Genomic DNA, 27,511 nt, shown 5'->3' on the forward strand with positions numbered 1-27,511 from the left:
AATTTCAGCATTAAATACATATACAATTTTCACTTTATATCTTATCATTTAAAACGCAGCAATACACATAAAAACATTTTATTTTAATTTCAGCATTAAAATGCCATTTACCTTTATGTAATTAAAAGTTTAAAGTCAATTACACAAAAATATTCATCTACTTTATTAACATCAAAATGCAATTATTGTTACTATGCATCTTAAACACAAATAAATCAATAACTTGAAATTTAATTTGATACTGCCTTTAGACAATCACACAAACTAGTAAATCCAAAGCCAAGCCATTTAAATTTCAAATGCTGCTGAAAATTTATGAATTCGGCTGCTTAACCCTTTGACGCACGCAATATTATTTTTATAATTTTTTTAAATAAAAATTCTAGAAATTAAATATTATGATCCTAGAGACCTATAATATATGAATAAAAAAAAAAAAAAAAAAAAAAAAAAAAAAAAAAAAAAAAACTACTCTTGCCCATTGTTCTGTGGGTGGTGGTCGCACTGTGAAACCACTGCACGTCTAGGATTTTGAAACTTATTGAGGTAGTAGGGAAAAAAAAACTTACCTTTCTCCGTGCGCATTTCTAATAAATGATGAAATTTATGAATTAAAAAAAATGTGTAAGAATTTCATTATATATAATTTTTTTACATTATTTTACAAAGTAAATCATCAGAAAAATTTAAAAAAAAAAAAAAAAAACATTTATGTAATTTTTCTATAGCAGTGAAAATATAAGTACCTACATAATAAGGACGTTTGGCTAATTGGATAAAAAAAAAACTCAGTAAAATAAGGATAAGAAAGACTCTGTGTTCTTTTTTTGTACAACTCTGATATACGCCCTAATTTCACCAAATGTGGCGATATGTGTTCTGCACTGGTTTTTGGTGCGATTGCGTGTTGTATGTCAACCCTGTTGACGTTGAATAATCTTTTGCTGGACCTCGTTGGTTCGCGTCATGCTCTGTGTCTAGAGAAGATGGGGGGGGGGAGATAAAATAGTGGAAGTTGTTGAATTGAAGTTCGGCAAAAGGAAATATCATCGCGACCATCCTGTTGAGAGGCAGTGGGTATTTGGAGGTGTAGAAAGAGGATCTGGGAGATTATTTTTAGTGGCTGTGCATGATAGAAGGAGGGATTTGTGATTATTTATGATTTTATTTATTTGTGAATCATAGTATGAATTTTCTAACTGTCATATAAATACGATAGTGATTACGTGGCGGCATGTTAAAGGCGGTATGAAATTGATATTTCTGCTGTTCCAAAAAGCATTAATATATGGTAAGTGCATTTTATTTTATTTTTGTTCTTATTGTGTGGAATATTATGTTTATTGTTTTTAGTATGAATTTATGTTGTTGTTGTTTTTTTGAATTGTTTGAAATTTATTCTAGTTATTTTGTTGATTAGTGCGTAGCGTCTAGATTGTACAATTCGTAGATGGTTTTTAAAGTTGAAACAGAACGCTGTGTACATGGTATTCTTTGAAATTTATTGTTATGTTAATTTATTAAAGCGAGGTGCGCGTAGTTCGCAGATTCTTTTGTTGCCTAGATTGTGCAATCCGTATATTTTTTTAAAGTTTAAACAGGATGTTGTGTACATGGTATTCTTTGAAATTTATTGTTGTTATGTTAATTTATTAAAGCAAGGGGTGCATAGTTCGTAGATTCATTCATTGCCTAGATTGTGCCATTCGTAGATGTTTTTTTAAGTTAAAACATATTGCTGTGTACAAGGATTCTTGTCAAATATTTTTGGTTAGAAACTTTACGTTTTTGCTATCTAAATTTTTTGTTTTTGTTTCAGATATTTAGCTTAAATTGTGTGTTCAAAACGTGGTTTTTGCATGTACGACAACTGTGAAACTGTGCTTTTGGAGACATTTTAGGCTTAAAGTTCAAAATGTAGACAGGAAATTTAGACAGTAATATGGCAGCGTTTTGGCGACTTAAGGGAGCATATCAGAGTAGTTCCTTTTTTTTTTTTTTTTTAAATTTCAAAGAACATTTTTTTGTGACTCTGTTCAAAGTATGTTTTGTCTTTTTGGTACATGCATAAACCCACATTGCACGTTTCACACATGTAGCTTCTTTTATGAGGTTTCTTCCTTGTGCTCACTGCCTGGATCTAAATTTCACTGGTATATGTCCTGTGTTATTTAGTTTCTTTTCATCTGGCACATGAAATTTGTGGTTTTTTATGTTAATGGGGCAGGGGGGCTTGGTCTTTTTGGCTTTGGTATGGATCATTCATTTCTCATTCATAATTATTTTATTTGTATTTTGTACCAAAATATTCAGAAAATATTTTTAATTTAAATATAACTTTATGCGATTTCTATTTTTAATTATAGCAAAGTATATTTACATTAAATTTAAACCACAAGAAATAATTTATAAAATCACAATACTCGCCTGGGGAGCAAGTGTGTTGAGGTCAGAGAAAAGTCTCTGGAAAAGAAAGACCTTTTCACTGGGCAAGTGCATGTATTGTTTGGTAATAAAATAACTCTGTGGTTTCAAAACCCCTTATCTATATCTGGGTAAAAATAAACATTACTACTTGAGAAGCAAGCAAACGCCATTGTGAAGAGCAGTAGTTTCAAGGTGCGACCATCGAGCCTCTAGAGCATTGCTCACAATGCTATTATCGAGCCTCCAGAGCATTGCTCACAATGCTCTTGGCGCAGTGGTCGCGCCCTGAAACCGCAAAGCAAATGCCATACATATAGTTTTTTTATATATATATGCAGTTTAATTATTGCTATTTTTTATTGTTTATTATAGAAATCATGATGTGGGATAAATAAGTTTTGAAATTTAAACTTGTTTATATTAATAAAAGGAATTTATTTTGTCTCATTAAAAAAAAATTTTAAAAGGCATCTGATTTGAAGTACTAAGACCTAAAACATGTATGATTCTGCAGTCATTTTGTGTTATTTAGAGGTAAAAGATCAGTAATCAATTGATTTTCACGCAAAAATTTCGGAAAGAAGAGGAGAAAAAAATAAAAAAATTGTTGGTTTCAAGGCACGACCACCTCGCGTCAAAGGGTTAACAAAGAAATACATGTTAAATGATATATGATAAGGGCCGGTTACTGAGCCGGTGTAGTACAATTTTTAGAATTTAGTGACACATTGAGCAACAAAATCTAGAAATGGCAAAATTTTAGAATTTAGGAAGGCACTAGGCAACAGAATTTATGATCTACAGCGATTGCATCAGGTGGGAAAATGCATAGCCTGAACACTGTGTATGATGCAAAGAGCCGTAGCTAGGGTTTTCAGCGCCTGGGATAATTCAGATGGTATTAACACGTAATAGATGTCACTAGATACAAGCTTACATTACTTTCTCTTATGGACAGGCATTTAGAGAAAGGAATTTTTCTGTTAATAAAGAAACTGAAAGCTGACAATTTGAAAGATCCATCTTATATGTCTGAATGCATCAGCATCAGACGTTCTCCCTTGCCACACCCTATCTATGTAAGTGATGATGCATTGACACATATAAGATGAATCGTTTAAATTATCAGTTTTTAATTTCTTTATTAATAGAAAAATTCCTTTCTATAAACACCTGGCCATATGATAAGATTAGAAGCATTTTTGATATTTTCCACACTTGTCTCTAGTGAAAAGTAGAGAAAACAATGAGAAGGTAAACATGTTAAAAAAAGGATTTCGGTTGATCTTTACAATATGGTAACTGGTAGTTTGGCGACATTTTGGAGGCGATAAAGGTTACTACCTGGGACTTTGGTAATAATGTGAGCAGTACTCAGTTCCGATTACGCATTATTTTGTGTGAGGGAAATGAGAGATCATGGGATATGTCATGTGATATTAATGGACGAATTACGGTTCTTTAATCGGAAAAGGGGGGAAATCGGGAAAAAATCTGGAAATTTTGTATTTGGCTTTATTCTGTGTTGTGTGAAACAGTGTTCGTGAATTTTTGGATCCCATGGCCGAACTAAAGTGAATTCGAAATGGGTATTTATGTATGTATTAATTTAATGTATGTGCTCATTTATATTTTAAGTAGTGTTTTTGAATTTAATTATATTTTAATTAAATGATAGTGATTTTGTGAATTTTATGTTTGTAGGAATTTGGTATATGTTTTAGTTGAAGTAAACGTGCATGGAAATAATTTAAATATCTGACACTAAGTATTTGTAATGGTTGCGGTATGAATTCGTTGGTGACGTGTATAATGTAATAGATGATTTAGAGGTAAAAGTTTTTGGATATTTTATTTATTTTATATGTGAAAATGTTCATCTTTGGAAAGGGTAAATACTTTTTCACGATCAGGTAATTTCATATATGTTCTTTTTACCGGGTTTAAAGATTGAGAAAATTATCATGTATTTTCGTGAAATTTTTCTAATTTATGAGAAAAAAGCAGTGTACATGGATATAGTGAAGAGTGTGCGCAATGCCATTTTTGTGCAATTCTGGGATTTTTTTTAAGTAAAAAGTCGACGTGTACATGGTTTAGTGATATTTTAATTAAATGATAGTTATTTTGTGAATTTTATGTTTGTAGGAATTTGGTACACGTTTAAGTTGAAGTAAACGTGCATGGAAATAATTTAAATATTTGATACTAAGTATTTGTAATGCTTGCGGTATGAATTCGTTGGTGACGTGTATAATGAATGTAATAGATGATTTAGAGGTAAAAGTTTTTGGATATTTTATTTATTTTATATGTGGAAATGTTCATATTTGGAAAGGGTAAATACTTTTTCGCGATCAGGTAATTTCATATATGTTCTTTTTACCGGGTTTAAAGATTGAGAAAATTGTCATGTATTTTCGTGAAAATTTTCTAATTTATGAGAAAAAAGCAGTGTACATGGATATAGTGAAGAGTGTGCGCAATGCCATTTTTGTGCAATTCTGGGATGTTTTTTTAAGTAAAAATAAGTCGGCGTGTACATGGTTTATGTGTATGTGTTATTTTGAAAAACGCGTAAGGAGTATGGTACTGTGCACTTTTTCCCAATTTTGCAGTGATCATTTGTCATGATTAAGCAGTTTTGTTAGATAAAATTTCTAGCATAAGTGTAATTCGGCTAGCAGATTGCTGGAAGAAGTGTTCAGTAGATAAAAAGAAAAGAAACATGTCTTTACTTCGTGAAGACAAAATGGCGGCGGGAAAAAAAAATAGAGGGTTCCTGTAGGAGAGTTGGTCGCCAAATTTTTGCCAAAAAAACGCCAAGTTACCATAATGTAAAGATCAACCAGGATTTCTAGTATCAGAAGTAAAACACATCAGAAGCGAAGAAGTTTTGAATATTACGTTTTCATTGTTTTTTCGAAAATTAGTTCATCTCAAACTTTCTGTAAAATACATCCATTACGTGTTAATACCATGCAGACATTTTTCTAAAATCTTCTAGATTCTATAACTCTTGCCAGAGCCAGATTTAGATTTGATAAGGCCCTAAGCTAGTTGAGATATGGGGCCCTTTATAAGTCTGTTATAATATATTTTAATACTATTTATATTATATTTTAAATTTTTTTAGGACACCCAAGAAAGTGGAGGGCCCTAAGCTATAGCTTGTGTAGCTTATATGTAAATCTGGCCCTGACTCTTGCCTTCAAATCCTTCTAAATTTGTAAAGTTATAAAGTCTAAAATCTTAAAGAAAAATTACCCTACAAATTCTGTAACAGCAAAATGCCAGAAATATGCTTAGAAAAAAATCAGAGGTAAAAAAACATAAAATTAATTTTACAGAGAAAACAGATGCATATTGAGACTACATGGGAAAAACTCATACCATGAAAAAATTAAAACGAAGGCATTTTTAATTACTTACATAGCTATTTTGCTTTTGTTAAGAATTGCTTTGTAAATTTTGCTTACGAACAATTTAAGCATTTATTATTACCTTGTTTATTTTTCAGATTCAAAATATTGCATAAGTCACCAAAGTGGAAAGTAATGTCATTTTATAATATGATAGCAAAAAATAAAAATGTTTCATTTCAATGTTATTTCTTGAATACAATTTCAATATATTATCATTATTTTAATGAAATTGATCAGTGTTATAATGTTTTAAAAAATATCATTGTAAAATTCCCAGATTTCTGAATTAAAAATTTTCTATAGAAACTAAGCTTAAAATCGCCAAAATGTTGATAAGTTGCCAAATTCGGAACTGTTTAAAAAATAATTCACATTCCCAAAAGCGAAAAGTTGTTTAAGAGCTCTTCATCAGAAAAAAATTAAATAATTTTGAAATGCTTATGTTTCACTTCTTGCTCAGAAACTTGAGTACACCATCGTTTATATTAAAAATAGAAACGAATTATACTCCTTGAATCTACTCAACCATTCGAAAGATAATTATATTTATCAATGAATCACCAAAAATATTTGTCCAAAATGCTATTTCACATTCGAAATGGCAGTTGTGAAAACAGAAATTTTAGATGATTAAAATTAAGGACCTCCTGCCGAATTTGGTTGAAATTAAGGACTTTTAAGGACCAAATATTGTTTAAAAAAACATAAAGGCTTTTAAGGACTCTTAAAGACTATATGAACTCTGTCAACAGAAAAAGGAAATTTAAGTAAAAATTCTGCCAGACTGAGTAAACATTCAGTAAAACTGAATTTTAAAAGTAAACTATTTGCAACTAATAACTTCTTAGTGAAAGGGATAGTAACCTTACAGGAAACCAATGAAAGAAAGGCTTACTTTTTCTTTTACTACAGAAATACCGAATTCTTTGACATATATTTGCTGCTCAGCATAATTTAAGAATTAACCTATTTTATTATTATTTCTTAAAATTAAATATATATATATTGCAGAAAACAGACTAAACTTTATTTACAACATGTGAATTAATTTCTTGTATATCCTTTCTTCAAATCTAGAATTAACCTTAAAAGTTTTTTTCTTTTTTTATTTGTTAATTTTATAACAAAATAACCCTAATAAAAATTTTCTAATAAAGGCTTGCATACAAAGACTTCTCTAGCATTAGAAACCAATAAGTAAGCATTAGAAGGTTAGTTATTTAGATATTTTTAATAAAATAATGATACACGAATTTCATCAGTATTTATTATGGGAATAAAACAAATGTTAGAAGAAAACGCATGAAGCTGACAAATAATACAATAAGAAAAAGTAAAAAATACAATAATACTACAATAAGAAAAAGTAAAAGAACACTTTACTTAATTTTCAATTTAAAAAGGATACAGAGAATAAATACCAATTTCCCACCTAGGAAATTCGCTTGTAACGCTGATAATTCCGCCAGCGATCATGCCTGAGAAAATAAAATTGAATAATTTATCAAATAGATGTATTTAAAAAGAAAGCTTTGCAAAAATTTCGTAATAATTATAATTTGCTTTTCATTACCGTAAGAACTTGTCAGAGCAAATTCATTTGCAAAAATGCCCCATTCCAAAGGTTTTAATGCAATTCTCATCGCAATTTCTGATGAAGATTTATATACATTGAACTGCTTAAATAATAAGTAAAAACTTTACTTTATTAATAATGTGTATGATTACACCAAAAGACATTTAACAATAATATTTACAATTTGTATAAGTAATTTGAAACTGGAAGTTCCCACATTTGTATTGTTGAGTTGTACTTAAATGCTTTTGAAATAAACATTTAGTGAACTATATGATTGCCACCACAATTATCATTTGCGCAAAGTATATTATCCATGCAAAGCATGCAAAATCAAATGTTATATAATGAACATTATGTGCATTAAGAAGAATTAAACAGAAAAATTAATATTTTCAGTAATTTCTGAAATTTACCTTCGTTGTATTAAGGGAGTATTATTATGCAGCAGACTGTAGGGGAAAAAAAATTGGAAAATATAATATATAAGTCTTATATACGCGTTGAAATTATTTTAAATGACTTTAGCTTGACCTAACTTTATAAATCAGTTCTAAACCTTGAAAAGATACAAGTTTATTTATGTTATTTGCTATAAAATTTAACTCTCATTAATAGGTTTTAAAATTATACTTTTCTTTTCTTCTAATAAACAGCTTTGAATTCAAAACTGTGTAAAAGTTCCAGATAGATTACTTAATAATCAAAGGAATAAATTAATTTCATAATTTAAATGGTATCAACTAAAACAGCAACATCTCAACTTTTCGCTTTGAACTTAGGACTTTAAAGACATGGCCGGTTCTAGTTCTAGTACCCAAGGAAGTGGAAAGGCAAATGACAATGGAAATGGTTTACTATTGTACCAGTTTTATCCATCATTCTTTTGTCAGAAGGTGAAATATTTTTGATCTCATCAAAATTGTTTAAGCTAATAAAAATGACTGTTATAAGTATTTTTCATGAAATATTTTATATTGTATTACATAACTGAGATTACATCGTGATGGTAACTTGGATCAAATATGATTCGGTGTAGTCATAAGATAAATAATATAAAGAGTCTGATTTCTTAGGCTTTTATTTCAAAATTAAAAAGTTGCTTAATGTGTTTTCTAGGATGAAAGCAGTTTGCTGAACAATTACTACACCTCCTTAAATCTGTTACTTTGATATATTCATTTTCTCTGTCTTTATATCTTTATTTTATGAATTACTTCACTAAGATTTCAAAATGCAGATCTGCATTTGATTTTCCATGATGCTTGTAACTCTTGAACGTTTCTTGTATGATTTGAGTTTTACTTCTGCATTTTTGTATTTCTCCTTTTATTAGAAATGAGAAATTTTATCATCCTAAATTACTATTGTTTTTCCCGTCTTCTCATTTATCATATCTCATGGAGTCAGCTATTTCTAACCATTTGTATAGTATACCAGTTCATAATTTAACCACGAAATCTCACAGAATTGCATTTTTCTCATTTGAGAATAAGATTTTTAAAGTTACAAAATTGAATAATACACGAATGAAATTCTTTGAAAAAATTCCATGTTTATTATTTTTTTAATAAACATTGATAAATTTTGATGTGAAATTAGAATCAAGTTGGTTATATAAAATAAAGTTAGACATAATTTCTAAAATTCAGTTTTCATTGTGTTGTTGAATAGTTTTTGATTATAGTTACATCATGTAGAAAAAGAGAAAAAAGTATTTATATAAATGTGTAATATGAATATGAGCCAGTTTCCTTTAGAATCCTTCATGAAGGCATTCCTCATCTTGGGTAGATAGTTGAGTGCTTTGCTGTGATCTAAACTGGCAGAAAAATATTTGTATGTAATAAATCATCTGGCTATATGTTTGTCATATAAAAGTAAAACAATTTTTCATTTAAATGCTTGTAATTATAAATTTCTCAATATATTAATATTTACTGGGAAACAGAAACTGGCAAGAATCATGGGTGATTAACTAATAGGGGTTTTCAACCAGGCAGAATTCCCCTTAGGGTGAATAGCAGGGAGGAATGTGGTCAGCCTTTTATTTAGCTGTTAAGCTCTTCAGACGGGGACATAAAGGTCATAAGTGGTTAAAGCCAAGCTTCGTTGCCAAGGCAACCAGTCTGCTATGTCACAAAGTCTGGTTTAGGGCTCGTGGCATAGGGTTCAAAGTTTTCAACTTTACGCCAAGTTTGAGATAAGCGTCGACCAATCAGAGTGAAGCTAAAACGAAGCGGTTTTCTACAGAAGATTTCGCTGTCACAAAATAAGCAGAGCGAACATGGGAAATCAATCGAGCAGGAGAACAGCGCAGGAAAGTTATAGACACATTCACGCATGCGCAAATTCAGCTTCTCTCATTGGCCACGGCTTACACCCCGTTCTCGCAGGTGTGAACGGAATTCCCGTATTTTATGCCCTTATGACTATGCCTCTATGCCCTTTACGCCGCCGTCTGAATGCAGCCTTAAGCGTTAATTTAGTTTATGAATGTAATATATGTAAGATATAACAAAAATAACAAAATATGATGGCTGCTTTAAGAAATGATTGGCAAACTTAAAATTAACTATTCTAGATTGTACATTCAGCCTCCTAAGTTCATCTGTTCTCCCAAATTTGAGATCTTTCCATGTTACATAACAACTTAAAAGTAAGCGTCATAGTTAGTATAAAAACTCCTGGCTGATCTTTGGAATATGGTAACTGGTAGTTTGGCGACATTTTGGGGGCGATAATGGTCACTACCTAGGACTTTGGTAATAATGTGAGAAGTACTAAGTTCCGATTACGCATTATTTTGTGTGAGGGAAATGAGAGATCATGAGATATGTCATGTGACATTAATGGATGAATTACAATTCTTTAATCGGAAAAGGGGGGGGCGAAATTTGGAAAACTGTAGTACTATATTATTTTGTATTAAGCTTCATTGTGTGAAATAGTGGAAGTGTGCGTGCCACGTAATGAAGATTCTGAAGATTAGGTAAGTTAATATTTTTAATCATTTGAGGATATTATTTTTATGCATTGTTCTAAATGTAAGGAGTAAATAAATTAATATGATATTATTGGAAAATTGTTATTAGCAATGATTTAGTTTAAAGTAATTAGGATCGTAATCTAATTTTTATTAATTTAATGTATGTGCTTATTTATATTTTAAGTAGTGTTTTTTAATTTAATTATATTTTAATTTAATGATCGTGATTTTGTGAGTTATATGTTTGTAGTATTTTGGAATACGTTTGAGTAGAATACGTTGAATATTTTCATGCATTTTCTTGAAATTTTTCTAATTTATGAGAAAAAAGCAGTGTACATGGATGTAGTGAAGAGTGTGCGCAATGCCATTTTTGTGCAATTCTGGGATGTTTTTTTTTAAGTAAAAATAAGTCGACGTGTACATGGTTTAGTGATATTTTAATTAAATGATAGTTATTTTGTGAATTTTATGTTTGTAGGAATTTGGTATACGTTTCAGTTGAAGTTAAACGTGTATGGAAATAATTTAAATATTTGACACTAAGTATTTGTAACCATTTGTAATGTTTGCGGTATGAATTCATTGGTGATGTTTATAATATAATAAATAATTTAGAGGTAAAAGTTTTTGGATATTTTATTTATTTTATACGTGGAAATGTTCATCCTTGGAAAGGGTATATACTTTTTCGCGATCAGGTAATTTCATATATATCCTTTTTACCGAGTTTAAAGATTCACAGAATTTTTTTGCATTTTCGTGCAAATTTTTGTAATTTATGAGAAAATAGCAGTGTAGATGGATAAAGTTAAGAGTGTGTGCAATGCCATTTTTGTGCAATTCTGGGATGTTTTTTTAAGTAAAAATAAGTCGACGTGTAAATGGTTTATGTGTATGTACTATTCTGAAAAACACGCAAGGAGTTTGCGATTGTGCACTTTTTCCCAATTTTGCAGTTAATATTTGTCATGATTAAGCAGTTTTGTTACATAAAATTTCTAGCATAAGTGCAATTCGGCTAGTAGATTGTTGGAAAAAGTGTTCAGTAAATAAAAAGAAAAGAAACATGTTTTTACTTCGTGATGACAAAATGGCGGCGAAAAAAAAAAGAGGGTTGCTGTAGCAGAGTTGGTCGTCAAATTTTCGCCAAAAAATCGCCAAGTTACCATAATCCAAAGATCAACCAAACTCATTGCAAAACAAATACGTCATTTCTTTTCCTAGCTTCTACCATGCTAACATGTTCTTGCTGCTTTGCATCTCAGTCTGAGATGCCTACATTTTTCTTTTAAAAACTAGTGTAAATAAAAATTATCGTACTTAAATATGATTGAAAAAATACCCTGTCTACATAATTGATCCGATGTGAATTAACGTGGAATAAAATATTTTGAAATGGCCACATCTAGAAGTTACTGGCTTTTGTATCTATCTCTCTAACTATACATATATATTTATGTAGGTTTGTTATTTATCAACATTTTGTTTTTTAATTTATAAAAACATGTTAAAAATTAAATCTGAATCTAAATAAATGCAGGTATATTTTTTGGTTTTTGTGAAGGATGAGGTGGGGAAAGAATGATCTAGTATTTCTGAAAGGGGTGCATGGAGCCAAACTCATTGAGAACCACTGAACTAGTACTTTGATGGCTTTATTTGGTAAGGCTAGACAGTTGCTTCAGATTTTGCACATCTGGTATTTTCAATTAGTTCTTTATTTAAACTTTCACGTTATGTGTGTGTATGTATATTAACTTTCTAAATACCTTTCTAAATACCGGGCTGAAATTCTCATAATATAGCCTTCAGACCGGCGCGATCCAAAATACTTTTGCTCCCCTCTTTGACGTTTTCCTAATGAGAAAAGTCGTTAGTCCCCTCCATGGATGCAGTAAAATTTACGGTTAATCTTTGGATTATGGTAACTCGGCGATTTTTTTGCGAAAATTTGGCGACCAAACTTGCTACAGCAACCTGCTAGTTTTTGTTTGGACGCCATTTTGTTTTCACGAAGTAAAGGCTTTTTTTTTTTTTTTTTTTTTTTTTAAACTCAACATTTCCAACATTTTTTTCCAACAATCTGCTAGCCGAATTACTCTTATGCTAGAACTTTTATGGAATAAAAATGCTTAATCATGACGAAGATTAGGTGCGAAATTGGGACAAAGTGCAGAATCGCCCACTGCTTGCTGCGTTTTTACGAATTGCACATACACGGTATCATCTATGTACACGTCAACCTATTTTCACTTTAAAAAAATCCCAGAATTGCACAAAAATGGCATTGCGCACACTCTTGACTATATCCATGTATACTGCTAAAGTCCTAGCTAGTAACCTTTATCGCCTTACCAAAATGTTACCATATTCCAAAAATTAGCCAAATTTACATGTTTGTCGTATGCTGTTCCATAGTCTAGAATGGGTTGCTAGATTTGCGATCTTTTCGATGATTATTTTGCTTTCATTTAAAGGAAGTTCTATTTAGAACAAAACGTATGCAGTGTTTACATTTCATCTACTATTTCTGATCAATCTTGGCAATAATTTGTGAAGTTTATAACCTTGTTTTCACACTTCATTTATATTTGCATATTTTCGTATTAGAAATTAGAAAACGAAAACAAAATTTTACAAAATATAATAAATACGAACTAGCTTTGTAGGTCTGCAGGTTGGAATTCGATTTTTAATAACACAATTTCAATAACAAAATAATGGTAATGACTAATTTAATGAAATAATAATAATAAATTCATTAATAATATTTATTACTATTAGATGATTAAAATGAGATTCAATACAATTAGATTTTGAGATGAACTTACAATAATAATAAAGCTTTACATAACAATAACAGAGCTTTAAATCTGCTTTTTTCGATAATTTTCATATTATAATATAAAAAAGAAAACCAAAGATACATTGGTTGCGTTTCATCATTTAACTTTAACAAATATTACATTGGATTATCAGGCAAAGGATGTATATCCTTAACGAGAATCTGTGTTTAAAAAAATCTGTGACCTATACATGTAATCATCAAAAGTTTTTTCAGTACAGTTTTAAATGTTTATGAAAAATTATACGTCGATTTCCTTTCATAGGCAGAAATTTCATCTAAAACCATCATTATATCCAAAGGTTGAAGTCTATTTTATTTTCAACGAATATTCTATTTGCACATAATGTATTTTCTAATTTATTTTAGAAAAATTAATCTTTCATGTTTTCAAAAGAATAAGGGCGTGCTGGGTGTTGACACTTACAATGTAGTAAATCTGTTTTTCATATTTCATCCAGTAATGAAAATGATTGTCCTGGAATATTTTCAAAGCAAAATTAAGAAAACTGTTTACGCCAAATTTTCCCTTAAGTATCTTCTCGTGTATATTTTTATTTAAAGTGTGAAATTTTCTAGTTGAATAAAAAGAAATCGTGACTGGAGCAAAATTAACTCATGAGAAATAATTTTGAAATACAATAATTCCATCGTAATATGAAATAGTGGAGAATAGTGCAATACAGCTTATTTATTCACAAATAATCCCCTCATATGCCTATGTCGATTGAGAAATATAGGCTAGTAAATTAATCCGGTTATTTCAATACTTTTTCGTTATCAATATTTTTATGAGCCCTTCAGTAGGACAGTAAAGGTGGCTGAACACTTGTAGCTCGCTCAGGTTTGAATCCCGGGTAATGGGTTGGATTCATGGTTTTTGTGTAACGTAAATACAAGCCAGCTTCTCTTAGAAAGTCCTCTGCAAAGGTATCCCTCCCTTTATACAGGTAATTGTTGTGTGCTTTGATGTAATTCAGTAAGCAAACAAAATTAATTCAATCCAAACTGGAGAATGGGTTGATTACATGTGGAGTTTTCCATCAGGAATGTAAATGCAAACAATTTTTTTTTAAAAAGGTTTACACGAAAGCATCCATCAGCCTTAAGCAGGTAGAGTTTGCGTGCTTTTCTGTAATCCAATCCTAATTCTCATACATTTAATAGTAAGTTGACATACACCTTATTACAGACAAAATAACATTCCTTTTTTAAAGATAAGATTTTTTATTAACTTGTCTGAATTCCCTTTATCTCTTGATGAGTCTAAGAATTTCAGTAAATTAAACTGCTTGAAATTTTATGCAAAGTAACTGATGTTTTAATTCAATGTAGTAGAAGTTACGTGAGCTTTAATGATATTTAAATACTTTTTGGCAGATGCCATCCTTAAAGAGGGTCTAAAGATAAATTGGTTTTACTTAATTTACAGTGAATGAAAATCATTCAAAGCAATCATTGAATGAAATCACTAAAATCAATCATTGAATGAATGAAAATCCCTTAAGGGTTTTATGCACTCCAAAAAAAAAAAGGGGGGGGGCTCAAAATAACATCTTATAATAAGTATAAAAAGGAAGTAAATGATAAAAGTGATTTTACCTATTTTCTAGAAAGGCATTAAATCTAAAATATTAATCTAATCTTATTTGATATGATTAAAAAGGCATTAAATCTGGTAAGCTTAAACAGCGTGCAAAATCGCTGCCGTTTTAAGCATAGCAAAAGTTAGTACTAAAACGGTTAGCACTAAAATTATGAGACAGTGCTCTAATGTTTGAGAAAGAGATGGCTTCTATTTGATTTTCAAGTATATTGGCACGAGACCAAACCTGCGGTTTTTGCCAAAATGTAGCCAAACTGATAAGAAGAGGGAAACAATGCGTAGCCAGCGGCTATTCTGAGGAGCGACAGTGGACCACCCAGAGATCTACAGATAGGCGATTCTGTAAAATAGGGAGGGGATGGCTGGTACGACAGTTGTACTACAGCCGGTGTTAAAGGAAGTCATTTTCCTGGTACAACTGCTATACTGCCGGCTTTAGGAGGTTAAATAAATAATATAAAATTTCTAAACCAATCTCCAGCTACGCACTGGGTATAAATATATTTACGGTGCTCCTTGGTGATTTTTTGTGGTACATGGACACCGAGTTCGTGCAATTCTTTAACTTGTTCCTTTGGCTTTGTGTAGCAACAGCGATTTTTGCGTCAAAAACTATACAATCCAAATAACGAGTCAAAGAATTGCACAAACTAGGTACCCATGTACACATCATCCTATTTTCACTTAAAAAATTATAAGAGAATTTCACAAACTAGGTATTGCACACTCCCTTGACTATGTCCATGTACACATGGATATATATTCACTTCAAAAGTCAAAGGAGCAGCCAACAAAAAATATATAATCTCAATAAACTTCATTTTAAATTAAGCAATGAAATAACATAAAAAAGGAAATTCATCTTAGCACTACACAAAGGAAATATCCACATACCTTATTTACGAGTCTTCAGTCAAACAAAATTCCTTAACAGCATCCGAAAGCTTCCTAAAATTATCTGAGCTAGAATCTGTATACTGGCGTCGCCACATAAATTAAAAGAAATAAAGAGTCAAAAATATCCTCCGTAGTGCTGATATATCCTACTTCGATCATACGCATTTCCTTCCTACAAACAGGACACTTAATAATGGCTACTCAGTAAACCTTCATTTACACACCAGTCAATTAATGCTTTTTTCCCTTTCGTTCTAAATTGAACAGAGCTTCAAATTAATCTTCACATTCAGACATTTTACCATGTAAACCACAAAATAACGACGTACTTATCGAAAATCCGACGCACATTTTCCATATCTTTATAATTCAAATTGACCACAATCATGCAATCAATTACATCATAATAGGGTTTCCATAACAGGTTACCATAAATGAAACAATAACTTATTGATAAATGAAACAGTAATAAATGAAACAACAACTTAGCAGTAATCCAAGGGGCACCCGTAAATTTACTCCAACCGTGCACTGTAAGCTGCAGTAACTGGTGCCAGTATTAATGAGCTTGACTGAAAAATTTAAACCAAATATATATACAACTTGGTATAATGAGTTGATAATAAATGAACCTCTTGCAGAAGCAATAAACCATTGTAAGTAAAGAAAAAATGTCTAGTTTTGAAAGTCAATATGTGTAAAATGCAAAAAATAAGTACAGATGAAAAATTAAAAAGAATAACATCATCTGGTACACAGTCTTCAGTGAGTTAGTAAGAAAAGTAAATGGATTAACAAGTTTATGAATTGATAATGAGAAAAATTTACTATATTTAAACTTCAATGAATTCAAAACTGTTTTTGTCGTAGTCAAGTGTTGAGTTGGACTGATGAAGATACAAATTGTTCTGTAGATTACTCTAGGGGTTGGATTCATGTAGACACAAATTATTCTCAACAAGCTGCAGCAGATAGGTGGCACCAAATGCCTTGCTTGATGGAGATGCTGAGCGTTGTTTGATATTGAGGTAGTAGGTATCAATATGAATGGTGGAAGCTTTTAGTAAAGAGCAACATACTGTGATGTGGTGTCTTTTAGCCAAAAGTTATGTGTGCATTACGGAATGAAAGCTGTTGATAGCCGACATTACGTAAGTGTTTCTGTTATTATGGTCCTGTATGTCAAGGTTTTGAAGTGTTCATCCATTTTTACAGGGTGATCCTCACCCAGGGCTGTTCAGTATCGTTATAGTGATTAATGGTCTGGTAGATAGATCACAGATGAACAGTTATCTAGTATCTTCAGCATTAGTCATGGTAGTGTACATTCATTACTGCACTGCAGGCTAATTTATCTTAAAATTTACACCCAGTAGGTACTATAAAAATATGATTGATTGATAATGATAAATAAACTGTAGTTATAGAAAATTGAACAGTAATAAAATGCTGAATATGATCCCCAGTTAATTGAGATTAGTGGTGTCAGATGCTCTATAGAAATTGGTAAGACTAAACTCGACAGAAATAAGATGAAACATCTGATGAATTACTGAAGGCATATAGATTTTTGATATCTTTCAATGAGATATTTAAGACAAGACTAAAGATTTATCTAGAAATTAATAGACCAGCAGATGTTTCCTACACAAATCATTAAACTAGCAGATGTTCTTTCAGACACTTAAAAAAAATTATGTGGCTGAAGGGCAACAAATTATTAATGAATTGTAAGTGTATTTGTCCTTAAACACACATTGTAAGTTCCAGTTTTTTTATCCTTTCATAGATTCTGTGAACTTATAATTGATAAATATACATATGTCATCAGGTCTCACGGATGGCTTTTGAAAATTAAATTGCTGCACATTATATTTTCTTGATGATAACTTGAAGAGATAATTTGAAATTTTTAATTCTCCACCTGTGAAATTTATCTAAATAATCATTGCAGTAATAAATGTTGTTCAGATAATCTTGGTCAAGCAAGAAATTTATGAAAGTGATTTTGATGATCCTTCACTGTTTCTAATTAAATTTTCTTTTTCTGCCAGTAATATGTTAGTTTGAACATGAATTTAGGAAAACTTCGGCAGTTTTGTAATATATTGATGATAATTTGCTTGATGTTATAATTGGAAACAAATGGATATGCTGAACAATGTATTTAAAACAGTGTTCTTTAAAAGTATTCCAAAAGCTGGCACTGAAAGCCAAGTAACAAAATTTCCCAAAGAAATAATATATAATTATCTAGACTGAGATTTTACTTCATGCATCTGATGTTGTTTAAAATTATTAGGAAAAGTTACTTCTCAGGTATAAGTTGGCAATTAGTAACTTAAAAAAAATAAATAAATAAAAAAATTTGCCAAATTAATGATATTTGTTGTAAGTTAAAAAAATTTGCCAAATTAATGATATTTGTTGTAAGTTGGCAAGCATTGTAATCTTAAAAGAAGCCCTCACAGCGATTTGTTTTCACTTAACCTTAAAAAACGACACTTTGCACATTCAACAGTATATACAGTACAAAGTCCGTTATCCGGACTCGTCGGGACTTCGGCGATTCCGGATTAGGGGTTTTTCCGGATTATAGATCATCAATTTAAATTTGGTAAGATGGCATGCAGAAATTATAAAATTAAAAATATGAAACCGTAATTTATGAAATAAAGAGCAATTATGATGTAAAGGATATCAAAATTTACAAAAAAAAGCTTATTATTTATTTGTTCACTTTGCTAAACATTTCTTTCAATATAAGTTGTTTAAGTTGCTTTATTTTTTATGCTAATACTTTCTCTTTAATTCTATAAATAGACATAATTTCTTGTTCAGTTACAAAGTTCCACAGTTCAAGTCTTGTAATTGCTGTGTCGAGAATACCGACTAACTCGTCAATCGAAATTTTTTCGTTTTCAATAACCTCTCTGTCACTTTTCTTCACTATCGGAAGTGCGCATGGTTCAACGCACATGCGTAGCGGATGCGCTTTAAACACGCATGGGTAAGTTTGTGGCTTTGAAGTCTGGATTATAGATCATTCCGGATAATGGACGTCCGGATTACAGACTTTGTACTGTATATATTACATACATGATATGATATATTACTGTTGTTCTCCCTTCATACGCAGTGATATATATTCACTTTGAAAAACATCAGAGAAATGTACAAACTTGGCACTCTTCATTCTGGTCAATAATGGTGCCAGCGGTGTTCTGGTGTTCGTTGAGGGTAAGCAAACACTCATGAAATACTTAGATATAAAGTGCACCCTGAAATGTTACATTTTTGCCCTGATGGCAACATATATTTCAGAGACGATACTGCAACTATACATCATGCCAGAAATATAAGTCCGACTTCCAACACCTTCCCTGGCCACCACATAGCCCGGATCTTAACCCCTTAGAAAATGTGTGGGGTATGGTGGAAAGATGTATCCGACCGCACTCTCCTCTTCCATCTAATTAACAAGGTATAAAAAGCTGTATATCCAATACATGGTGTTCTCTAGATGTAAATGCACCCCAGAAGCATGTAGACACGATGCCCAAACAAATCAGAGCAGTTATCAGTGCAAAAGGTGATCCAATAAAATATTGATCTTGTGTTTCTGATTCATTGGGCAGTGTTTGTAATTGCCTTCCAACAAATAACATCTATTTTCATCCGTTTAGAAGAAATCTCATAAATTGGTAAGTTTTTCTGAACAATGTATCTCAATGCAACTTTTGATTATAAGCCTAACAGAAGAACTTAGACAATATGTATGTACAGTGGTGGCCAAAATTGTGGACACTTTTGGAAATTTTTATGTTTTTGAACTTTGTATGCTTATAGAAAATGTTACGTTTCACAAAATGCAAACATGTATATATCATTTTAAAGAGAATTTATTACGGAATTTAATACAAAACACAAAATTCAATTATTTGCAATATAAAAAAAGTTAAACGATAATAGTTATCGATATACATAAGATAGTGATGATTGCAGTGAGTTATCAGTACTTAGTAGGGTACCCTTTATTTTTGATTACAGCTTCACATCGACGTTTCATTGAGCTGACAAGAGTTTTAAGCTGTTCTTTCGTTATTACATGATGCCAGGAAACAATTATAGCCCCTATTAGTTCCCTTTTATTTGATGGGCACCTCATTCGGAGAAGAGTTTTCAAACGGTGCCACAAATTTTCAATAGGATTGAGGTCAGGACTGTTTCCTGGCCATGACAACAATTTAATGCTCTTTATACGAAACCACTCTTTTGATATTTTGGCCGTGTTGCAAGGAGCAGAATCCCGCTGAAAAATAAACGAAGCATTGTTGGGAAAGAGATCTCTGATGGAAGGTAGAAGTTTTGGTTCTAGAATAGTGTCAATGTATTTTCTGGCATTCAGTTTCCCATCGATGACATGAAGGCAACCGATGCTATCTGCTGACATGCATGACCGAATCATAACACTAACTGGGATCTTCACAGTTGCTTGAATGCAGTCAGGATGTAGCTCTTCTCCTATTCTACGTCTTACATATTTTCGCCCATCACTACCGAATAATGATATCTTAGTTTCATCACTCCATATAACTTGTGACCACTGATCATCTGTTCAATTAATGTGTTCCTATGCCCACTGTAGTCTTTTTTCGTTGCTGAAAATTAAGATAAGGCTTTTTTCGTGGAATTCTACCTCTCAGTCCAACATCTGTTAATCTTCTCCTGATTGTTCTTGAATTGACAGAAACACCAGCATCATTCAGATCACTTCTGATGGCCGCTGATGACATTTTTCTATCTTGGAGACATAGTCTTTTTATTCTTCTGTCATCAATAGATGTGGTGCACCTTTTTCGGCCTTTTCCTTCTTTGTTTTTGATTGAATTTGTCTTCTGATGTCGTAAGCAAAACTTTCGGACTCCAGATGTAGTCACTGAACCACACACCTGTCATGCAATTTCAGCATAGGAAAGACTACTTTCTCTTTCTACGTGAGTTTTCTAATAATATTAAATCTCTTTCTACGTGTCCAATCTACTCTTTTATTTGATGTCATTGCTTCTTGACTAAATATTAAAAAATTTTACAAAAATTCCTACTTGGAATTGCAGTGTATAAGAAACAGGTCCTCCTTCTACAGAACAAAGCAAAAAAATGAATTGTTTCAAGTGTAAACATGATGTCAGCTTCTACTGGCAGTTACTAACATTTGATTGGTTCTCAGAACAAGAACAGTGATTGGCCAGGAAAACTAGACATTACAAACCACTTCATAACTGTGTTTTTTATTTACATTAAAGTACATATAAGTTTTTTGCATTGCAAATAATTGAATTTTGTGTTTTGTATTGAATTCAGTAATAAATTCTCTTTAAAATGATATATACAAGTTTGCATTTTGCGAAACGTAACATTTTCTATAAGCATACAAAGTTAAAAAACTTAAAAATTTCCAAAAGTGTCCACAATTTTGGCCACCACTATATAGGTAAAAGAATGTTCTATGCAAACAGAATTAAGAAAAATCCCCTCAAAACAGAACATAGAAACAATCTCATAAATTATTTACCTTAATAATAATAATCAGTTAAAGATAATAATCAATTCATGGTGAAAATTTCAGTCGTAGATTAATTAAATATTACCTTGTTGACCATATTTGAATTAAACTGATAAACATTACATAAAATAAAATATAAACTTATGGCATATACAGTATAAAGTCTGTAATCCGGACGTCCATTATCTGGAATGATCTATAATCTGGACCTCAAAGCCGCAAACTTTTTTTTTGTATGCTTTACGCATGCGTGTATAGCACAAAAAACGAAGTAACTTAAACAACTTACATTGAAAGAAATGTTTAATAAAGTAAACAAATAAAAATTAAGCTTTTTTTTGTAAATTTTGATACCCTTTAGATCATAATTGCTCTTTATTTCATTAATTACGGTTTCATATTTTTAATTGTATAATTTCTGCATGCCATCTTACCAGATTTAAATTGATGATCTATAATCTAGAAAAACCCTTAATACGGAATCGTTGAAGTCTCGACGAGTCCGGATTACGGACTTTGTACTGTATTCAAAATATGAAAACTGAATAACAGTTGATGAAGATATTAATAGAGGCCGAAAGTATTCAGATAATTGAACAAGAAATTTTATGTAGACATAGTTTGTGAACTACAGATTAATTTTTTATCATTTAATTAATATTGTACTATCACAGTGAAAAACTATTTCATCTGCTAAAAATCCATTATTTGCACTGTTATTTATTATTTCGGTATTCTTCTGGTATCGAAACCGGATTCAGGAATGTAGGTATGTGCGTGTGTATGTGTCTAATGTGCGTATATGCATATATACCCTTGTAGATATGTACATACATGTATATACCTAATACATGAACACATACATTCAAATATAACATAAATTTTTTAACCTTGTCCTGATAACAGAAGTGTACCATTATTTATTTTACTGCTGAGACTGTATATTTTCCAAATTTCAGATATTTAATATGAGTGTTTTTGCTTTTATTATTTAGGTTGTTTTTGCTTTGCATGAAAAGAAGCTTAAATTTAAGTCTCAGATTGTAGATTTGTATCATGGAGAGCATTTTGAACCTTGGTTCCTGAAACTCAATCCCAAGTGTGAAGTTCCTGTTTTGAAAGATGGTGTTAAAATCATTCCAGATTCTAGGCGTATCATTGATTACATAGAAGATAATTTTAGCAATGGTATGTACAGAATTAGAAAATTTGCATGGTATATTATTATATCTCCGCAACAACCTCTAAGTTGTAAATTACAGAAATCCTGCTTAACCAAATTTCATTTAATCAAAACTATGAAGAAAAATTATATTAAATAAGTACTTTAAAGCTAATCATATCCAATTTTTTATAATTCTTTCTTTGCTTAATTTTTTGAGGCAAATACCTGTTTTATCAAATAAACTAGTGATCTCAGTGTGTGTAAGTGCAGATAATAAGACCTGTGAAAATTTTGTCTAGGAAATAATAATTGAGTATCTACATCATTGATGATCTATGTCATTTAAATTTTCTTCATAGTAATATACTTCTTTGAAAGTGACTGTGATTGCATTGAAACCAAATTTTCAAGACACGCAGTTTTCCACCGAAGCATGTGCATCTTGAAGCCCATTGCTTTTGCTTTGAAATGCAACCAAATTTTCAAGACACACAGTTTTCCACCGAAGCATGTGCATCTTGAAGCCCATTGCTTTTGCTTTTTTAAAATTTCATATTTTGTTTGAATTAAAGAAACTTTTGATTAAGAACTCACTGATGTAAAAGCTTTATGTTGCCACTCAGCAAAATGGAAGATATTTACATTTCAAATTTAATCAGAAACTCTGTGATAGTAAAGACGAGTGTTACCACTCAACAAAACACAGTATATTTGTGTTTCGAATTTAACAAACTCTATGGTTTAATACAAAAGTGCTGCCACTGCCCGAGTTAAAAATATTTTCATCTTCAACACGGCATTGTGCTGTGGTTCAGGAAAAGATGAGATATATACTGGTTATCATAAATTAAGGAAAAATCACGATTACTGAAAGAGTTACATGTAGAATTTAATGAAACTTACCCACAATATACAACACATAGTAAGGTATCAAATAACATAAAAAGAAATTACCAGACAAATATGGTAGTATAGAAATTAGCACATGTATAAAATGAACAAATCGGTGTCAGTTTGTTATAGGAAAAGTACCTTCAATATGGAATATGATCGCCTCTAGAAGCAATACAGCACATACAGCGATGCATGATGCTTTCAATTATGCGGTCTATCAGTTCCTTAGGAAGTGAGAGCCATTGCTCTTGCAAATCAGTTGCAAGCGTGACAAGGGTTTGAGGGGGCAGATTGAGAGCAGCTAGGCGTCTCCCTAAAGCATCTCAAACGTGCTCGATAGGCTTCAAGTCCGGGGATCAAGCTGGCCACTCCATGCACATAATTGTTTCCTGTTGAAGATAATCATCTACGATGCGAGCCCTGTGGGGTCTTGCGTTGTCGTCCTGTAACAGGAAAGCATAACCTATTGCCCTGGCATATGGGTGCACATAAACATCAAGGATGTCATTTCTGTAAATCTGAGCATTCACGGTTCCGCTTGGAAAGACAGGGAGATCTGTACTTCCACCCAAAGAGATGCCACCCCAAACACAGACACTGCCTCTTCCGTATGCATCTCTTTCACGGATGTTTGACAGATGATAACGGGTTCTAGGTTCTCTCCATATCAAACAATGCCTACTATATCTTTCTAGACTAAACCTGGACTCATTCGTAAAGAGAACTGCCCTCCATTGATCAGGCTTCCAGTGGACATATTGTCTTACCCACTGAAAACGGTCCCTTCTATGGTGTGACGTGAGCGGCACACAAATGGCTGTTCGCCTTGTATACAGACCACCTTCGTGAAGCCTTCTACGCACAGTTGGCATTGACACGAACCTTCCAGTGGCTTGGCAACATATTCAAATTTTACACGGTTTGGCTTATTTTTGAGGGAGTTATTGCTATTTTTGTGATTTTTCCTTAATTTATGATAACCAGTGTATAATTTTTCTTTCAAATTGATTTTGTTATTAATCAACAGACTAAGCAATTTAAAGACAGTGACCATAGATTCAATTCAATTATTATTAATTACTAGCTGGACCTGTAAAATTACATTAGCTGGATTCTTTAAAATCATTATATATTTTTTTCTTTTTCATAATAACTATTTTAGGTGGCTAGCCACACAAGCGGTTAGTAAATAAATTTTTTAAAAAAAATTGCTGTATATTTAAAATGAACTTTTATCATTCTATTAAGAAATTGATCAGTGACAATATTTCAGACAAAGCCAGCATCAGAGCCAAACAAACAGTACTATCGCACAGGGTTGCAAAGTTTTTAGAATTTAGAGAAATAATGAGCAACAAAATTTAGGAATATCAGAATTCATAGAAATAAGGGAGGCATTAGGCAGACAATTTAGTAGCAAAGGTATTAGGCAGCAAATTTTAAAAATTTAGGGAAGCACAAGAAAACAGAATTTAAAATCTGCAAAGATTGCACAGGCTGGCAAAAATGCTTTGCACCAGGCCTGATTCCAAATAAGATTTTCTAAAAATGAATACGAGGTGTGACACACACACAAAAAGAGACTGAGTGTGTAGCTTGAAAAAAGAGTGGAGTTGGTAACAACTGTTTTGGTGACATCATTCCACACACCTCCTCTACCCATGCGGCCAGTTTTAACTTAACCAATCACCAGTTGGGAGTACTGCATGTGCAACTGCATTCTGCTGGAAGAAATGCCTAATATAAAAACCAAACAGCGAATCACCATCAAGTTTCTTGTGAAACTTAAGAAATCAATCATGGAAACATTTCAAATGTTAACTGAGGCTTATGGAGATGAAACTTTGTCTTGTGTGTTGTATACGTAAATGTCATAAGCAGTTTTCAGGGGAAGGGGACAAAGCATGCATGTCAGATTGATGCTTATAAATAATTGTAAATTGGAAGTCTGTATTTGGAAGTAGAAGTCTAAACTGTTACTTTTATACGGAGTAATTTTTTTGTGTAAAATTATTAGTGTATGATAAAAGTGAAAAACAACAACAACAAAAAGTTTTTTGGAAGATACTATGATGCTAATTTCTCTTTCTATGGGATTCATCAATTTTTATAGTATTTTATGAGATAATTCTTTTTTTTTTTTCTTTTTTTTTTCTGTTTGTTTGTTTGCAGTGAGCCAAACTTTCCATCCCATAAAGTTCATAATAGCGAAGTTTGAATGTAGTTATTGCTTTAGTGAACATAAATTGACTTAAATACAAATATAAGCAGTGTTGTGTGGAGTTTTTTTATTGAACCATTTTGCTGAGCCTTCTGCTATCTTAAAAGTACTCTATTGCTTGCTTCTTTTCTATAAAAGGCAGGAGAGAAAAAAAGAGAATCAGCAATTAGTGAACTTATATCCTCCTAAAAAAAAAATCTAAGTTATTGAGGACTGGAATTACATAAAATCAAGACAAAGATCTTGTATGTTGTATGTTATGACCATCCATTACTGTTGCTAAGTCACATCGTTTGATGATAATTTAGTTTGTTGAAAACGATCAATGGAAAAATATAAAAGTACTGAGTATTTTTTATTTTTGTTAAACTATTTCAGTTATTGACAACTGAAATAAACATTAAAAAGAAGTTTCTTACTGTAAGCATTTTTATCTTGTGTGTGTTTGTTTGTTTTATGCTTAAAATAAGTCAAATTAGGAAGCTGAATTAGCAATTAAATTTATATATGTGGTTTAGAATTTTTGAACTGTAACCTATATTTTTCCAAAACCTGAAATATCCAGTTTTCTACATAACTATAACAGCTAATAAAATATATAATATATTTTGTTATTTAATAATTTTATGCTGTTTTTATTTTAAATGTTGAAAATTGTATTACTGTGTGCATATAAATATGTAGTTTTTTACAGGGGATACACCTCGTCTCATACCAGAAAAGGGTACTTCTCAGTACCAGACTATGGAGCGAATGAGAGATTTACTTGATAATATTCCCAATGAGCTCATAACCTTTGGTTGCCTTTTAAATCCAGAACTTACCGGTAAAATTCAAATGTCCCCTCAAGAAATTAAAGGGCGACAAGGTGATTATTATTATTATTATTATTTTTGTAAGTTGTATTACTAAAGAGAGACTTTTGAATTATATTGACTCTCTGGACAGCATTGCTTTTATTATTTGCTGATGAGAAACAGTGTTTATTAAAGTCTGTATAATTATTTAGTTTGCTTTCAACCTTCCATTCATGAGAATGGGATCTTTAATCACTCAATTTATTGCATCTGAAGCCTATGTGAGAAGATTTATTGGAATATTATTGCTTATAGGATACCATTCTTTACCTCAAGAAAAAAATGTATTGGTCTTTTGATAAGGACATTTCTGTTCCTGTTGTACGACAATCGATATCACGTTTGTAGTACAGGAATATGAAGCAGAATTTGCATTTGACAATAGTCAAATTGACAATACTGATAAATTATATGAGGTGAGACCTTATGTAAACTTACTAAATATCACCACTTTTTACTACTGGAAATATAAAGTCTCTTTTAGATTTCAGACGCGAGAATGCATTATTCCTTTTGCAAACTCCTATTGAGAGTGTAGAATCAGCCAGAAATAGATCAGCAACAGGAAGACCTAGTAAATTCAGCATTCAAAAACCATTGCATGGAGATGGTAGACATTTGATTGTAAACTCTGTTGATTAACAAAATACTTTGTTGTAAAGAGTACCATAGCCAGATTGTTTATAGATGCAAAGTATGTAATGCAGCTTTACATCATGATTGTAATCAAGCTTTTCATGCTTGAATCTTTCAATTGAAATAATCTGTATTTTTAAAAGAAATACAATGTATATTTTAATATTAAATTAATTACAAGTAAAGTGGTTTGTAGATTTATAAAATGTTATACAGCTAAAAAGTAATCCTGCACTCCACTCAAAAGAAACATCACACGAGTACAATCCTACTCACTAAAACATCCGTAGTCTTATTCCCCTGACATTGCGCGAACGCAACACTCGCGTTTTTCACAGGTAAGAGCATTTTTTAAATTTTCAATGTAAATTTATGTTATAAATATTTAATTTAATATTTGTTGT

At 31.4% G+C, this 27,511-nt stretch overlaps 2 protein-coding genes across 2 annotated transcripts in view; one reads left to right on the plus strand and one right to left on the minus strand.

The window, feature by feature from the left end:
• LOC118186981 (cytochrome b-245 light chain-like) overlaps positions 1–7,654 on the minus strand; it is a 35,270-nt gene extending 27,616 nt beyond the window's left edge. Inside the window, exons 1-2 of the mRNA XM_035357150.2 lie at positions 7,426–7,654; positions 7,261–7,330 (exon numbers count right to left, since the gene is read on the minus strand). Coding sequence (XP_035213041.1) covers positions 7,261–7,330; positions 7,426–7,495 — 140 coding nt within the window. The 5' untranslated portion in view covers positions 7,496–7,654. The remainder of the gene's footprint in view (positions 1–7,260; positions 7,331–7,425) is intronic.
• Positions 7,655–8,170: 516 nt separating this feature from the next.
• The window catches only part of Gdap1 (ganglioside induced differentiation associated protein 1), a 31,875-nt gene continuing 12,534 nt past the window's right edge, over positions 8,171–27,511 (plus strand). Inside the window, exons 1-3 of the mRNA XM_035357151.2 lie at positions 8,171–8,324; positions 22,330–22,522; positions 26,309–26,482. Of these exons, the coding sequence (XP_035213042.1) occupies positions 8,223–8,324; positions 22,330–22,522; positions 26,309–26,482 (469 nt within the window). The 5' untranslated portion in view covers positions 8,171–8,222. The remainder of the gene's footprint in view (positions 8,325–22,329; positions 22,523–26,308; positions 26,483–27,511) is intronic.

The sequence above is a fragment of the Stegodyphus dumicola genome, chromosome 2 (genome assembly GCF_044657685.1).
Source record: "Stegodyphus dumicola isolate Sdum_Otavi_A_Nest chromosome 2, ASM4465768v1".
Lineage (NCBI taxonomy): Eukaryota > Metazoa > Arthropoda > Arachnida > Araneae > Eresidae > Stegodyphus > Stegodyphus dumicola.